The sequence below is a fragment of the Anas platyrhynchos genome, chromosome 10 (assembly GCF_047663525.1).
Source record: "Anas platyrhynchos isolate ZD024472 breed Pekin duck chromosome 10, IASCAAS_PekinDuck_T2T, whole genome shotgun sequence".
In the NCBI taxonomy this organism is placed as follows: Eukaryota; Metazoa; Chordata; class Aves; order Anseriformes; family Anatidae; genus Anas; species Anas platyrhynchos.
In genome coordinates this window covers 24,891,444-24,906,751 of record NC_092596.1, presented here as the reverse complement: position 1 = coordinate 24,906,751, position 15,308 = coordinate 24,891,444, and the positions used below count along the sequence as shown (strand labels likewise).

At 44.1% G+C, this 15,308-nt stretch overlaps 2 protein-coding genes across 4 annotated transcripts in view; one reads left to right on the top strand and one right to left on the bottom strand.

Annotated features, from left to right (window-relative positions):
* Positions 1 to 1,949: 1,949 nt before the first annotated feature.
* On the top strand, positions 1,950 to 12,990 carry LOC119717944 (adrenodoxin). Of its 2 annotated transcripts, XM_038184644.2 has the most exons (6): positions 1,950 to 1,980; positions 2,535 to 2,790; positions 7,231 to 7,355; positions 7,905 to 8,034; positions 8,282 to 8,437; positions 9,454 to 12,990. In XM_038184644.2, the coding sequence occupies exons 1-5, from the start codon at positions 1,965 to 1,967 to the stop codon at positions 8,400 to 8,402; spliced, it is 648 nt and encodes a 215-aa protein (XP_038040572.1). In that variant the 5' UTR covers positions 1,950 to 1,964; the 3' UTR covers positions 8,403 to 8,437; positions 9,454 to 12,990. The 2 variants fall into 2 exon arrangements, with proteins under 2 accessions (XP_038040572.1, XP_038040571.1); XM_038184643.2 differs by lacking the exon at positions 9,454 to 12,990 and having other exon boundaries at positions 8,282 to 8,621.
* Positions 11,071 to 15,308, bottom strand: part of LOC119717941 (uncharacterized) — a 38,612-nt gene continuing 34,374 nt past the window's right edge. For both annotated transcript variants that reach the window (XM_038184637.2, XM_038184640.2), the window contains one exon: positions 11,071 to 14,832. In XM_038184637.2, the coding sequence (XP_038040565.2) occupies positions 13,112 to 14,832 (1,721 nt within the window). In that variant the 3' untranslated portion in view covers positions 11,071 to 13,111. The remainder of the gene's footprint in view (positions 14,833 to 15,308) is intronic.

Genomic DNA, 15,308 nt, shown 5'->3' with positions numbered 1-15,308 from the left:
CCTGTCTTTGTGGCTGATCTGCTGTAGACCAGGCTGCTTTTTCTGATCCCTCCTCCCTCTCTCTCAGGAGGGACTTATTCCTACCTTAATTTACTAGATTTGTGAGATGTTGATTCAAATGGTAGCAGATGTATTCTGACAGAACTGTGGTTGCTTTTTACATTAATAACTACAGGATTAAAGCATGATTTTATTTTCAACCTGGGAGGTCTTTAAAAGACGTTTAGCTGTAGAGCTTAGTGATATGGTTTAGTGGATTACTTGTCAGTGTTAGGTCAGAGGTTGGACTAGGTGATCATGGAGGTCTTTTCCAACTTAGATGATTCTGTGATTGTGCTTTCAGAGAGGCAGATTAATTTTAAACCATCCACCTAGGGTCTCCTGCAAGCCACAAAGTTAGCAGAAGAGCTCTTTTGGTTAGAGTTGTTTGCACAGAGTGCTTTCTACCTAAGGGAACAGATGCAAGTCTGCTTTGTGCTGACTGCATACATATTTGCTGAACTGTCCCACAGAAGGATTGAAACAGTGGTCAGAGGAGCTGGGTCTGGTATCCAGTAAGTCTGAGTGGTTCTGGCTCTGGAGGGCTGCAGCACCACTGTATAATGTCCTGCTGGGCCAGTCCTGTGCTGATATCAATGTGTTTACATCTGATGTAGCAATCGGGGACAAGGGGGATAATGGTGCCTCTTAGCTGTTTTGTCCATTTTTGTGAGAGCCCCTAGACTGGGGAGGAGAGGAAACTGTTCTTTGTGTGGTGCAGAAGAAACTGGGTAATGTGTTTCATGCTAGAAAACCACTTCCTTCCCTGTGTGTGCTAAGACATTACTAAACATCAGCACAGCCACTGCACTGATGGCAGCGTGACCTGCTGGCAAGTGAGATGGGATGTGTGTGCGCATGTCTGCGTGTGGTTGCTAGTAGAAACATGGTTCCTGCCAAATTTCTATGAAATGGAGCTAAAGATTCACTTCGGCTCTGCCTGTCCTGCTCGTAAAGAATTGTGGAATTCTTTACACACACACACACACACAAAGCAATGTTCTGAGGTTTTTGCTTGTTTTTGTTTGTTTGTTTGAGATGAATACTTATTCGTCTGGATTTCTGTTTGTAGCTTGGACTAAATGAACAAGGGTTTACTCTGGAAATGCTGAGTTTACTTCTAGGCTTGCTGTTAGAGGGAAAGACAAACCTTACTTCTGTTTTCTTTTTTTTTTTTTTTTTTGCCCTGTTTCGAAAACCTTAAAATAACATACCAGTCTAGTGCAGGGCATGGTTCTATCCTGCCCTAGTGGTGGTGTTCCTGTTTTCACCAGAGGACAGTTGTCCTCTTCGCTGCTTCTCACTTCCCTAAAGGACTGGATGCGTTGATCTCTGACCTAACTTCCCTCTCTGTGTTCTCCTCTGGTGGCATTGACCTCTCACTTGCTGTGTTCAGAGTTCCTGGCAAGGAGAGAAGTCAGTGCCAGGCAAACACATGAATGTCCTTGCTGTGAGAACTGCTGCACATATATCTACTGTGTCTCTCATTTCAAGGTTTGCTAGAGAGATAAGATGCTCTGTGGTTTGTTTGTTTGGATAACTGAGCTGCCTGCTGCATCTCTTCATGGTGCCTGAAAAGTAAAGACAAGACTGGGCAGGGCGTCTGTGTAAGCATTCTACCAAAATATGAGCTGTTAGTTTGGTATTAGGGGCAATTAAAGGTCCTGAGATGAGAGTTGTTCTCAAACTCCACAAAAAACAGGAAGTGAACATGTCTCTACTGCAGCATTTTGGTCCTCAGGGTAAATTTTAATTAGCCTGGGGCAGAGGGCGTAGGCTAATGTAAATAGTAAAAATAGAAAATAAAGCATTTTCTTCTAAGGAAGTCTCACTTGCATGAAATATCAGCTTGAAATGAGTGATACTTATCTGTGTCTTTATGTCACTTTTCAACAGGATTTAATGAATGACAGTGGTTGCTTCTCATGACTGTCCTGCAAAGTAGGTGAATATTCACATTTTACATCTCCTGCAGTATTGGGGAAGGCAGTATTGCTGGGACATATTTACTGAGCCTGCAGTATTGGGGAAGGCAATGATGTGGCCAGATGGTATCTATGTCAGGAGCAGACTCCATAAGCCTAACTCTCACTCTGTTGCTGTAAGAACTGGTACCCCAACCTGCCTTCACAAGGTGGCATCATCCAGGCATTCAGCGTTCCTGTTAGTCTGTTCTACCAACCCTCAGCTTGCAACCCCTTCTGTCACTAGACATTGCATTGAATATTGATCCCTAAACTTGCATTTAGGTTTAGTTCTTAAAAGGGAAGTCTGTAAGGCAAAACAAGATGAGTCTGGCTTGGGGGTGGGTATGGGGTGACAATACTTATTACCATACTTTTCTCAATACCCATGCCCTGATACAACCACAACTGGGCTGGACTGCAGCAAGATCAAAGTGTAATCCCACTATCCATCCCTCATTTTCCTCCCTCCCTTCCTCCACCCCCAGGGAGGCTGTCCTCATGTGTTGCCTTTTTTTTTTTTCTTCCCAGCCATATTTATAACTCTTAATCTAGCTGGCCTTGCAACAAAAGACAGCCCAGGAGACACGAAGCAACACCCAAGTAGCATGATAGCTCAAGGCATCTTGGGGTTCATGCGACCCCTGTGCAGTGGACTGAATGTGAGCAAAACTCGCTTTATTTTTCTCTGTGGGATGACAGAACAGAATTGTATGCCAGCAAAGCAGGTGTCAAGAAGGGGTTTCAGCTCAACATGCAAGCTCCAGGGTGCCCCCAGGGAGTCAAGGTGAGTAAAAGGATGAACCATACATCACTGTGTTGGGAAGGGCCATTTCAAGAAGGAAATGCACTGACCTCTACCTCACCCCACAGAAGAGAGAGGAGAGGCTGGTACAAAACATGACCTGTAAAGGGGTGGTGAATGAGGAAGCGTAGTCTAAGCAGATGCTGATGAGATGAAGATGGTACAGGGAGCTGATGTGAGAGGTGTAGCTCCCCTGCCTCTGGAGCCACAGAGGCTACAGCTAGTGGCATAGAGATGACAATGTGACATATGAGTCCATAGACTGCTGGGGTCCAGTCATGAGCCTTTGAGGAATGGGGATGGTAGGCATAGCAGGTCAGTCAGCTGGGCAGAAATTGGAATGACTGCTGGGTTACTCTGGGAATTGCAGATTCTCTCAGGTTTCACGTACCTGCTGCTGGAAAGGTGGAGTGGGGAGCTAATGTTTTCTGCAGTCCCAGGGAGCAAAACACCCTCTCTAGGTCATTGGAAGCCCCACTATAAGCTCTCATGTCTTCCTGGCACGTTCTTCCTGAAAAATTATGCTGATAATCCTACTTAATGGGATTTATGAAGTCTCATTATCAATGGGTTTTCTTTCTAATTTCTTTGTTGCATATGAAGTTATTGCTGGCAGTATATGCCCTATATGGAGAGAATCTTTTAGGGAAAAACACTGTCAAGGAGAAGAAACACCATCTTTGAACCCCTCCACTAGCTCTCTTTGTCACAGGAAGTTTAAGACTTTTAAAGGGGAGTAATCAGTTGGCATGTGCTGAATTTGCAGGGCTGAGGTTATGTCTGGATGACATCTTTCCAAAGCCCTGAATGTGCCTGACAGTAATGCCATTGTAAAATAGTTCAGCCTAAACAAAGCAAAAGTCGGTCTCATCAATTCTGAGTTGTTTTCAAAATCTTGGTTCAAAATTATTAGCAAAATGTGAAAGGATTTTTTTTCTTTGTGATTTATTTTATTGGTATTTTTGAAACCAACTTCAAACAAAATCAAATGCTAAATAGAAAACAAAAGATATGTTTTCTTTCCTGTTTCTCCTGAAACCTTGGGTGCCCAAAGCAGGAGTCCACCAGAGGAGACTTGAGACTGAGACTAGTTCAGGGGAATATGAAGATGACTAGGCCAGTACGAGTGGATTTACAGGAGATAACTGAACAGTAAAAATTGGGACTAATCAGGTTGGGTTTATGCCCCCAACAAAGGCATCTATATTAAAAACACAAGCAACTTAAGTTTCCCCTACAGCCAGCAGAAGATGCTTACAGGTGCTTTCTACGTAATGGTCTAGAAGTGTTTGTCATCATCCCTATGTTGTTCTCTAAACCGGTAAATTGCTACACCCAGGCTTGTCCAAAGTCATGCAGGGGATCAATGACAATAGCATCTGTACTTTCTTGTATCTAAGTGAATACCCTGTGTGCTTTCCCAGGCTGCAACTCTGCTCTCTCATGGCTCATTTAACTGGTGGCAACAACTAAAACCCCTGCAACTGCAGGGAATGAATTCCCCTAGCATTTGCGGGATCCCAAGTGCAGGGATCCTTCTGGTATGGATGTCGGCTCAAGATTCAGGTTGCCTTCAAGATAATATGAATTGATTTTTCTATGCATAAGTCTCTGTGCAGTTTTGGGGACTGTTGAATCCAGAAGTCTGTGCTTGCAGGCGGCTGCCTTCTATAATCGTTGTGATAAATATGTCGAGTTGTAGCAGTAAGTGAAGTCCTATGATTTTACCATACCTATTGTGTAACAAATTATTTCACCCATAGCTGTAAAACAAATTTTGAAGGGAAACCTGGATATTTGTGATTTAAAAGTAAATAGATAAATAAAAACAAATGGGTCCAATTCATCAAAATAGAGGAAGGGTGTTTTTGCTTTGTTCTGACAATTGAGAACTAGACTTATTTATTGCTTATTTACAGAGAAATGTTTGTGGGTCTTGTTATGAAGGAGACTGAAATGTCTTGGAGATGTTCTTTGACTGCTTTGTCAAATAGGGGGTCCTGCTTGGTCATGTGACTGCAACACGATGATCTTTTCTTTCTGTGTATGGGAAACTTCCCACTGCAGCACAGCCTTAGTGCTAACTTCACAGCTGTTTTCATAACCAGGGGACCCTGTCACAGACCAATGACCCAGGCATTGTTTTCTGACTAAGCTTTCTGAAAAACAGGAAGCTGATCTCCTCACATGAAGGTACAGTGGCCCCTGTGTTCCGTTCTTTTTAACTGAATCAAGCCACAGCTGAAAAAAGATCAGAGAATGCAAGAATATTAATCTCTTCTCTCCACTTCTAAATTTCAGTGAAATAGGACCACCTTTCCAAAGTGAGAATTATTTGAAATTTGCTATTCCTGTAGGCTTGCTGATACAATCTGTATGTCAGCAATTTAAGTGACGGAATCTTGAGTCACTCAGAGATATCCTGCAACGACTTGTTAGCAGGTAAAGGGGATTAGACCTATATGGTGACTGTGATTTATGGGAAGGGGGATAAACTGACCTGCAAACTTGAAAAAAAAAAAAAAAAATCTCTTTTCTCCATTACATTTTTACAGGATTTCTTTCCTGTGTCCTGTTCAGCTGGATACATCCCCTGTACTCCAACTGTGCTGATTTCCCTTAAGTACAGAAATATATAAGAATCAAGTCTGAGCAATTCCTTTTGCTCTTTCTTAATTTACATGAGCAGCGATCTTTGCACATTTCATTTTCATCTGCCTCAGAGCAGAGAGGGATGAGCAGACAGGTTAAGTCCTTCCAGTTGCTGCTGCTGTTGCTATCTCAGACACAGAACCCATTCAACCAATTCTTCCTCCTCATCTCTGTGACTTTCATGAGGATGCTCAGCACAAGGAGTGTAGGTGCTGTCATGCTTCCTTGGCCAGAGGATTTGCTGTAATGTGTCTTTTTTTTTTTTTTTTGGCAGTGACAGCTTGTATTCATTGTGTACAGCAAATTGCTAAAAATCAGGCCATAATATTAGAAATTCTCAGAGCTCTGAGCCACACTTGCTTCATGTTTCAGTAGCCCCAGGGCTTCCAGGAAAGTAATTTTACCAAGCTTTACTGAGTGTTCCAAGCAACACCTTTATTGGAAAAAGGTGATTGTTGCTTCATTCATCCTCATCTAAGTAGGACATCAGGGGATTGTAAACTTGGCCTGTTCTCACTTCAGGGCCATAGTTCTTTCTTCTGATGTCAGAAATGACAGCAGAAAGGCCATGTGGGCAACACTGACACTTCCAGTCCTCAGAAGTATACCAGAGGTGTGGGGGAGAGCTATGGCTCTCCCATTGCTGGCCATTGCTGGCCTCATGGAAGAATGTGACCCAGCTTCTGCCACTGGACAGTGTCCTGGACTTTGAGATGATGGGCACTTAGGCAGTGCCACACTGAGATACTGAACAAAATACCCACTGCTGCTGGGGTGCTGCCCAGTGTCAGCACAGGAGGTAGGGTTTGAGATAACTGGGACCTCCTGCTCCTACATGACCGTTTGGGTACGGGCACTAAGAAGGATTGCTGTTGCTTGGTGCTTTCCATGACAAATAAAACAGATAGTCTCAGAATACACAGTCTTGTTGAGAAATCCCTGACACTGCTCTTCAGGGTGGCAGCCTCCACACTGGTAGGGAGGGCCTGGTCTGGAGGAGGTGAGGTGGATGCTGTTTCCTTGTTTGTAGACACAGTTTCTGCAAGTCAGCGCTGAGCAATGCTGGTGGCCTTGTCCTTAACACACTACCAGATTAAATTCTGCAGGCTGTCAATACGACTAGTGGTTTCTCACGAACAAGGATTGTGTTAGCTCAGAGAAGGTTATTCAGCATGGTTGTTCTGTAAACTGGGGCTAAGCATGTCTCATCACAACAAGGCTCCCTGAGACCGAGTTCAGGAAAAGAGTGGGTGCTTCATGAAAGAACAAAGAGCAGAAAAGGAGTAGTCAGCAAGTAATCCCCTTGGGAAGCACCATGTGAATGACAGCATCCCTTATTTCATTATTAGTAACTGATCCTAAAGACTTTATTACTCCAACCAGGATTACATCCCAGGCTCCAGGAGCTGCAAATGCTTTCTTTGTCTACAAACGCTTCCTCTGCCAGCCAGACCAAGCAGAGTCAGTGCAGAACATCTGCACTTGTTGACTCACAGCCAACATGTATTTTGAGGGAAGTTTGGTAAAATGGAAAATATTCTGGTCAGCTCATTTTTGAACTGTTCTAGTTTGTCTATTTCCACTGAGAACCAACAACCTTAAAGTTTTTCAGCACATGTAGCATAATCCTTCTGGAAACATTATTTGTATACACATTTACCTCTGAATGCTGTGGCTCTAGTGTTCAGACAAAAGACCTCAGCAATGGATGTGCAGAAGAAAGTAGGTTCCTCTGATGGTTTTTTTTTCTTTTGCATATTTTTATTACAGCTCTGCAGACCAGGTGACAGTGCATTTTATAAATCGGGATGGAGAGCGACTTACAACCACAGCCAAAGAAGGGGAGAGTTTGCTAGAAGTGGTAGTCAATCAAAACTTGGCCATTGATGGATTTGGTAGGTGTTGCAGAAGGGTATGTACTCTTAAGAGTTCTGCGTTTGTGCTTTGACCAGTGAATACCTGGGAATAGTACAACTGTACACATGCTACTGTGCTCTGGTGAGAGCATGGAGCACAGGGAGGATGCATATGCTTCCTTTGCTAATTTGGTCATCAGCACTTTTGCTTTTCAGTCAGCTTACTCAAATTACTTAAGCTTGGAGCCCTAATTTGTATCCACCCACTGGCAAGCTTCTCTTCCCCAACAGCTGCTTGCTTGGGCTGGCTTACTGCACTGACGTGGCAGTGTGACTTCAACCCTCTGGCTGCTAGGATTTCAGTGGTACTGTGGTTGGTTGGAATTGAAGTATGAATTTGAAAACTGATGCGATCCTCTCAAAGCAGAGGCAGGCTGAAGTCTGCCTCCATCTATTTTGTCTTCCGGCATCTATTTTGACATGCTCTAGATCTGTTAAAGGACACTTCCTCCTAGTGTTTCCAAAGATGATCACCCTTTACCATCTTTTTTTTCTGATTTGCTGTTATTCCCCCCACTTCTGCACCAGGTGCATGTGAAGGGACATTAGCCTGCTCCACCTGTCACCTCATCTTTGAGAAGGATACCTTTCAAAAGCTGGATGCCATCTCAGATGAAGAGATGGACATGCTGGACTTGGCATATGGACTCACTGAGACGTAAGCATCCCTACTGATTGCAGTAGATACTCAAACCTCTCAGACAGAAACTCAGCACCTATTTCCAAGGAGACAGGATTTATCCTGTATTGCAATTATGCCTGTAGAGCTGCTTTCTCTTGTGTCTTTTATCTTTAACAGGAACTTTCATGAAAAGCAAGCCTGGACCAGACATTCCGACGTGGGTTAGGAATTTCTTCCCTTACTGTGGGAACTGATGAACCTCACTTAATTTTTTTCTTCTCAGATCTCGCCTTGGTTGCCAGGTGCGCATTAAGAAGTCGATGGATGGTCTGACGGTGCAGGTCCCCATGGAGGTATCAGACATCAGGAGGCAGCTGGAGGTCGGAAAGCAAAGCAAACAGTAACTGGAAACGACTCCTGCCCAACCCACTTCCTTTAGGTGTGGCAGGGCACTTTGCTTTTGGTTAACACTGGTGGTCTTTGGGGCTGGCTTGCAGTAGACAATGGAAGTCTGACTTAGTATGTACGACTGTTCAGCAAATCTCTTCTTTAAATAAAGGTTGATTGAAAGCTCTTCTTTAAATAAAGCTTTTCTTTAAATAAAACACGTACTTAATATCCTAGTATCTTTAAGTGTTTGCTTTTGTGCTCTGCTGAAGCAACTGGATGAAAATATATGGCTTTAGGTTTCCTTGGGTGGGTGACAGTAAACATCTGTGCTGTGTGTGAATCACTCTCCCCTTTTAAATTTAGGGAAACCTGCTATTCTCTAAATAACTTCTGGAAATTTTGTAAGGCTTGGCTATTTAACTGGAGCAGATTTTTCCCAGTTTGGGAAGCTTGCGAAGAAATAGTTGTTCCCAATGCAAGACAGTGTGCTGTTTCACTTGATGACATAAACAAACTGAGTATGGATCACAAGGACATACTGATAAATATTTGTTTCCTGTAAGAATGAACCACTTTCTATAAATTTGAGATGTTACATGTCACTGAATTATGTGCCATGATCTAATAATTTTTCCAAATAATAAATTTTTGTATTATTGTGTATGTCAGAATTCTACTACTCAGGCTTTTAGACCTGTACTTTCCTGGTAACATCAACCTGGTTTAAGTCCAATCAGTTTAAAGGTAATTTAGGTGGAATAATCTGTTGTCTCAGTTTGTGACTTTTTTTCCTCCTTATGTTTAAGCAAATATGTGAAGTATGAATGCTTTAGAGAATCCATGACACACAATTGAGTTTTCCAGCATTTTGCTACAGACTTAATTATAACCCAGGCTGTACTTAGCAGCCAATTTAAATAAGCAATCTACTGTTCTTAGGCAAGGTATTAACTGCATAAAAGGCTCATAAATTTAAAGTACTTTTAGCTGATATTAGGGTGTTCATAATTGTCTTGGGCATTATTTATTTATTTTTAATTTTTATAATCTTCTCCCCTCCCACAGCTTTTTGGTCTCTAGCATCAAAATGCCAACACTATGCAGCGTCTCAGTGTCAGATTGCATCTGAACAACCAGACACCAGGTGGAGCTCGCTCTACATCAGCGACTCGTGAAACAGCAAGCAGAAGGGAAGAGGATGCGACTTGAACCTGAATTTCCTTGACTTCGTTTTATTTCTGTTCTTTCCTCAATCTCTTACACTGAGTCATGACTAGCTCTGTATTGGAAGGCTCAGAGCAGTTATCCATGTTTGATTTCAGCTGCTACCTCCATACCTTTCCCTAGGGCAGGAGTAATGTTGACATGAGTTCTGCCACTCTAAGCGTAGTCCAGTGTCAGTGTGGGGCTCACAGGTGAAGAGTGACATCCTGTATATCCCCAGGTACAAACTTTGGTTTCCTCTCTGGTCCATTCACTGTGCAAAAATCCATACAAAGTTTTATGCTGGGAGACTAAGACAAAGGTTTACAATGGGGGGATTTTTCTGGTGCTGAACACTTGCTTGTGACTTACCATAGGTTGTAAAAGAGGTTAAATGAAAGCAGTGAAGCCACCAGTTTCAGTACCTCTTCATGTCTCCCTGATTCTGCCACTATCCATTTGCAAAGCAGAGATGATTTGTGGCTTTGCAGTCCCTCTCATCAGTCACCTCCTGGTTGTAAGCCCAAAGCTGGACCACAGTTTGCAGCTGAAAGATGTCACTTCCCTGCACAGAGGCATTGAAGCCATGTGCTGTTGGGGGGGCAAGTGAGGCACTAGCTGCTGGCTTAAAATGGCTGAGTGGCTGTCACATTCCTCTTCAGAGCATTGTTGCCCTTCAAAGAAAAGGTTTCTAGGGCATGTTGCTTTGAAATGCAGGTAGCAAAAATAGCCTATGCTTCCCTTCTGCAAGTCTAACACTCAAAGTTGCCATAGGGTACAGGTGAGTATGCTGCACAAAGGGGCTATCTGCAAAGGATGAGGGTAGAATCGCTTCTGAACTTCTCTGGATACCTGGCTTTCCTGACTCTATTGGGATATAAGAAGTGGAATTAAGACAGTTAAAATAGACAACTGTAGTTGCCCTTAGGCACTTCTATCAGTTTCGGTCAGCCTGAGGGATAAGGGAACAAATTATACATGCCAAACAGAAATGAAGAGGCTGAAGTGCATGACTCGTCTTCTCAAGGCAAATGAGCTGGACTTGCTTGGCCTATCAAGGCAGAATGCTGCAGACACTGTGCTGTAGTCAGTGTCAGGCTCAATGTGCCCTCCCTGACCTGGAAGTATTCACATCCATTTAAACCTCCCTGAAGAAGACCAACACAGTACTTTAACTCTGGTTACAGCCTTCTGTGAGCTACTTTGTTAAAACGGCAGTAATGTTATCTATTGCCTTCTCCTTGATGCAGTGTGGGTAGGTGTATTCCCCTGGAGGGGAGCTCAAATAATGAGGGCAAGAGAAGCAAGGGAGCTGGGAAAGGGTTCCTTGTGAGCAAGACCCAGTCTCACAGCTTGAGTGGGATGCATGTGCATGTATCATGGCATGGTTTGGTTCATGGCATGGTTGCAAGCACGACCACCCAAGCACAGAAGAGAGGGAAAGTAGGAGCAAAGAGGGAACAAAAGGCAATTGCCACATCACAAGCAAACTGTCTCTTTTTATTGAAATAGTTACAACCATAGCTCTTGAAAAAAAACTGAATGCCTCTGTAGTGTTTTGTGAGTGCACAGAAATGATGGCAGGTGGTTTGTACTACAAGTATATATACCGTTCATCATCAACAAGGGCCACCAAGGTGAGCTGGGACAGAGAATGCCACATCTGAGAATTAAACACTAAGCAGGACAAATCATTTTCTATACACCTTATAAAGTGGACTTGGGGCTCCTTCAATCCCTAGAGGAATGTGGTGTGAACTTTGAGTCCTGGGCCAGCTAACAGGCCCTGACTGTCACTGGCACCTGGAAGATACTTACTGGATCATTTTACAAAGGTAATGTCCCCTCTGTGCAAGGGCTGAACCACAGCTGATGCCAAGCAATCCCAGGCATGGCCATGGCATATACTTGGCAACCTGCACGGGGCACTTACTCCACAAGGATAGCCATTTGATCACTAAGATTCATGTATTTCTCTTGTCCTTCACCCATTCACTAGTAACTGAGTAAAAGGGCTGTCTCACTCTGAGAGAAACCACTGTAGAAAACTCTTACGTAACTTTCAAATGAAACATACTGAACATTTTAACCTTTGAGACTTTTCCCATCATTTTCTTAATACCAGTCAAGCTAACGTGGTGCTCTTAGCGTCTTCTTAGACAAGTCTTTTTTGAGTCCCATTAAGTCCCATCATGGCAAAAGCCATTCTGAGCATTGTCTTGAGTGGAATCATGGGGATGCTCCAGGAGTTTACTGGCTGCATTTCTTTAGTGGTAAAATATAAACAGGCTTCTTAACACATCCCTGCCTGTCACTTTTCCGTATTTAATTCTGCTGGAGTGCCATGGGCTATGGTCTTTGATGTGTGGGATCTCACTACTCTGACTACTCTGACATCAGTGCTGCCAAAACCTGGACAGTTAGCCTATAGAGTGTCTGTCAGCTTCCTGGCTGGATGGGACTTTGCTGCAGCATCCACTTAACAACATTCTTGACTACTTCCACAACTCCTTAACTTCATGCTAAAGCCAAATACTGCTCAAGTCCTTCCCAGAATGACTAGGGATTTGATTAGGAGTCCCATTCACGCTGCCTCTGGAAAGGGCTGTCTGAAATGTCACCATCATTCACGGAAAAATGTCACCTTTTACTGAGACTGAAAGGACCATCTGCTCCCAGAGAATACCATAGAACACAGACATTCTTAGCCCTTCTGAAGTGACAGAACTTCACTGATGTTCTTTGTAGTAACTGTGCCCTTTATAGTAACTGTGGCTCTGTCAAATGCTAGCTTTGGAGGAGGTATGACAAGAGAGAATCAATATAAACTTGGGAAAAAAAAAAAAACAAAAACACACAAAAAAATTGGGGTTAAACATTACATATGCCTTGTCAATGAAAGCTGGGCTCCATTTGGTGTTTCTTTCTCAAGCAGTAATGAACGCAAACTGTTACCACTGGGGGACAAAAGGAAGATGAGCAGAGAGAAGCAGTGATTTGTGGGATGGGGGTGAAGGGTCTTCTTTTGGATGAATGAACAGCACTAGCTGTTCATGTAACAATGAACAGCAAATAGTAGAGAATTTTGTGCAAGCTTAAATTCTTTAACTTAATTCTGATGGAGTATTTGCTGTCCTGGTTCTCCAGTCATCCACACACATTGGTGACTGGAGAAAACAAAGCAGAATTTCCCTTTCCTGCTTTAAAAAGAAATGGATCAGACTCTGTACATGTCAGCTAATTCAGGGATGGAGTCTGGTGGCATTCAGACCAATTGACACCTAATCAGTGAAGTCTCTGAAGAAGTATAAAAAAAATGTAAAGGAAAAACAAGATGCCCTCCCCCCCAGCCCAATCAAAATGAATTGTAGACCCCCACGTTATATTACATACACATTAGAGTAACTTTACACTTATTGCCAATGCAGCCCACTAGATTCTTCACACCTCGATCATATCTTACAGAATATTTTCTGCTGCATATACACAAAAAATATTCAGTTCTTCCACCGTCATCTCTCTAGACAAGTGTCTCTTCTGCAAATGCAACTGCATCACACTCCTCCGTGGTCACTTCTGCCGGTGGCTGGCTCCTGAGCCACTGCATCCTGCTCCGAAGAAGTTCATTTTCCACTGCTTCTGCCTCAGCCATGGGACAGGTCTTGGTTTCATCGTGTTTGAAATATTCCCTGACAGTGTTTCGAATGGAGGCAGGGAGGATGATACGGATAGTGTGGCTGAATGTGTTGAAGCCCCTACTCTGGACTGGTGCCTGCACCACTTCCAGTGGCTTGCTCTCCAGCTCACTGGGAGTGGAGGAACTTTGGGGACTCTCTTTGCGCTCTGCCTGTAAGGACAGGATTGTTGGTTCATGGTGGTGTCGCCTGGAGGTGGACTGCAGGACAAGGGGGGTATTCTGCCCATAGAAAACTGTCTGGGGGATATGGACTCTCACAGTCTGCAAGCTCTTAGACAGGCTTTGCTCATTGCTGCTACTGGGTGAGTTGCTGCTGCTGGTGTTTGCCTTGGAACACTCCTCTTCCACTGGAGACGCCTGACAGCTTTCTTTATCTGGGGCCATGTAAAAGGTTATCTTGGTGCGCTTCAGGCTTTCCTGACTTGGAGGGCAGTCATCAATGCTTTTGATTTCAATGTGCTTCACTGCCTTCTCCCTGTGCTGCTGTTGGCTGATCGGTGGGAATTTCTCACCGGTTGGGCTGCCAGTTGAGGGCTCGGGAGTTTGTTCTAGCTCCTTGGCACAATCCTGGCTTCTGAGCCCTGGTCCAGAGCCCCCTGCACAACTCAGCTGTCTCTCCTCTTTTTCCCAGTCAGTGTTGGTTAGTGGGCTTCCCACTGCAGCTCTGCTGACAGATGCAGAACTTTTCCTCTCCCCCCCAAAATGGCTGCTGTCTAAAGCCTTGGGTTCACACTCATTGAAACTGTCAAGGTCACACAGATGTAAAGGCATAGGCGAGGTGAAAGACTTGTGCCACTCTTTTGGAGATCTCTTGGCAATCTTGGGAGACACAGCATGAAGTCTGGCAGATGTGCCAAACATGAATGGCAGGGACGAGCCATCTGTAGGACTAACAGCTGATGACTCTGAGCAGTAGGAGAAAGCACTGTCTAAGGAGCTAAGTGAAGAGGCAGATGGGGATGTGGTGGTGGAGGACAGACTAGAGAAGCTGGACCTGTTGGACAGGCTGGATTTCTTCACCCTAGAGCTGGTCTGAGGTGACTGCCACAAATTCTGCCTGACCTTATTACCCCCAGGGCTTAGGCCTTCATCAATCAACTTCTGGCTCTCCACCTGTAGTTGCTTGAGCCTGTGGATGCAGTCTGTATGGCTGTGCATGATGGTTGCATCACAGCTAGACTGGCGAGCCACGGGCTCATGGCTCTGAGCAGGAAGCTGGGAGCTAAGGCAGACACTGGGCTCTGACGAGCACCGGTCCCTGGCTGGGCTGAGTGAGCGTATTGAGCCAATGGAGCAGAAAGAGCCCTCCTCTTCTAGGAGGTCATAGCTATCCGCACTGGTGTTATTCTGGACTTTGCTTTGGTAGCAGGCTGTGATCTCACTGAACAAGTCCCAGTCTTCTTGCTCTTCATCGAGTAACAAGCTGCTAGACTGTTCAAAAATGGCATCTGTTTCAGGTACCAGACAATGCTTTGGTCTTTCTGGGTCACAAGCAGAAAATTCCAGCTCATCGGAGGAATCATCATTCTGAGCCAAGCCTATGCCTAGGGCAGAGAACACAAATTTATCTGCTGCCTATGTCTCCCAACTGCATACAGCACCTTACAATCAAGGCAGGGGAAATACTATCATCCACATTTTGCCGACAGGAAAGCAAGGATGATCTATTATTTTCCCAGGGACTAGAACAGTACTGGGAACAATACCAAAAATTCTGTGTTGACAACCCAGGGTAGTCAACAACTGGATCTCTTTCCATACAACCTTATGGTTTAGCTCTGTAGAACTAATCTGAAAGACTGCTGGAACATGGCATTGCTAAGGCTACACTAAATTCCTGTGATAGTGCTTTGATTTGGAATGGCTGGAATAGATTGAACAGCAGCCACAGAGAAAGACAACCATATTCAGGGATGTGTTTGAGGTGTCACACCTCAGCCCTCTGTTTTCCCTTTGCTTTTTGCCTATGTCTTACAGGGAAAGAGAAAATCCAAACCTGTTGTTTTTCAGTGCTTTTCTT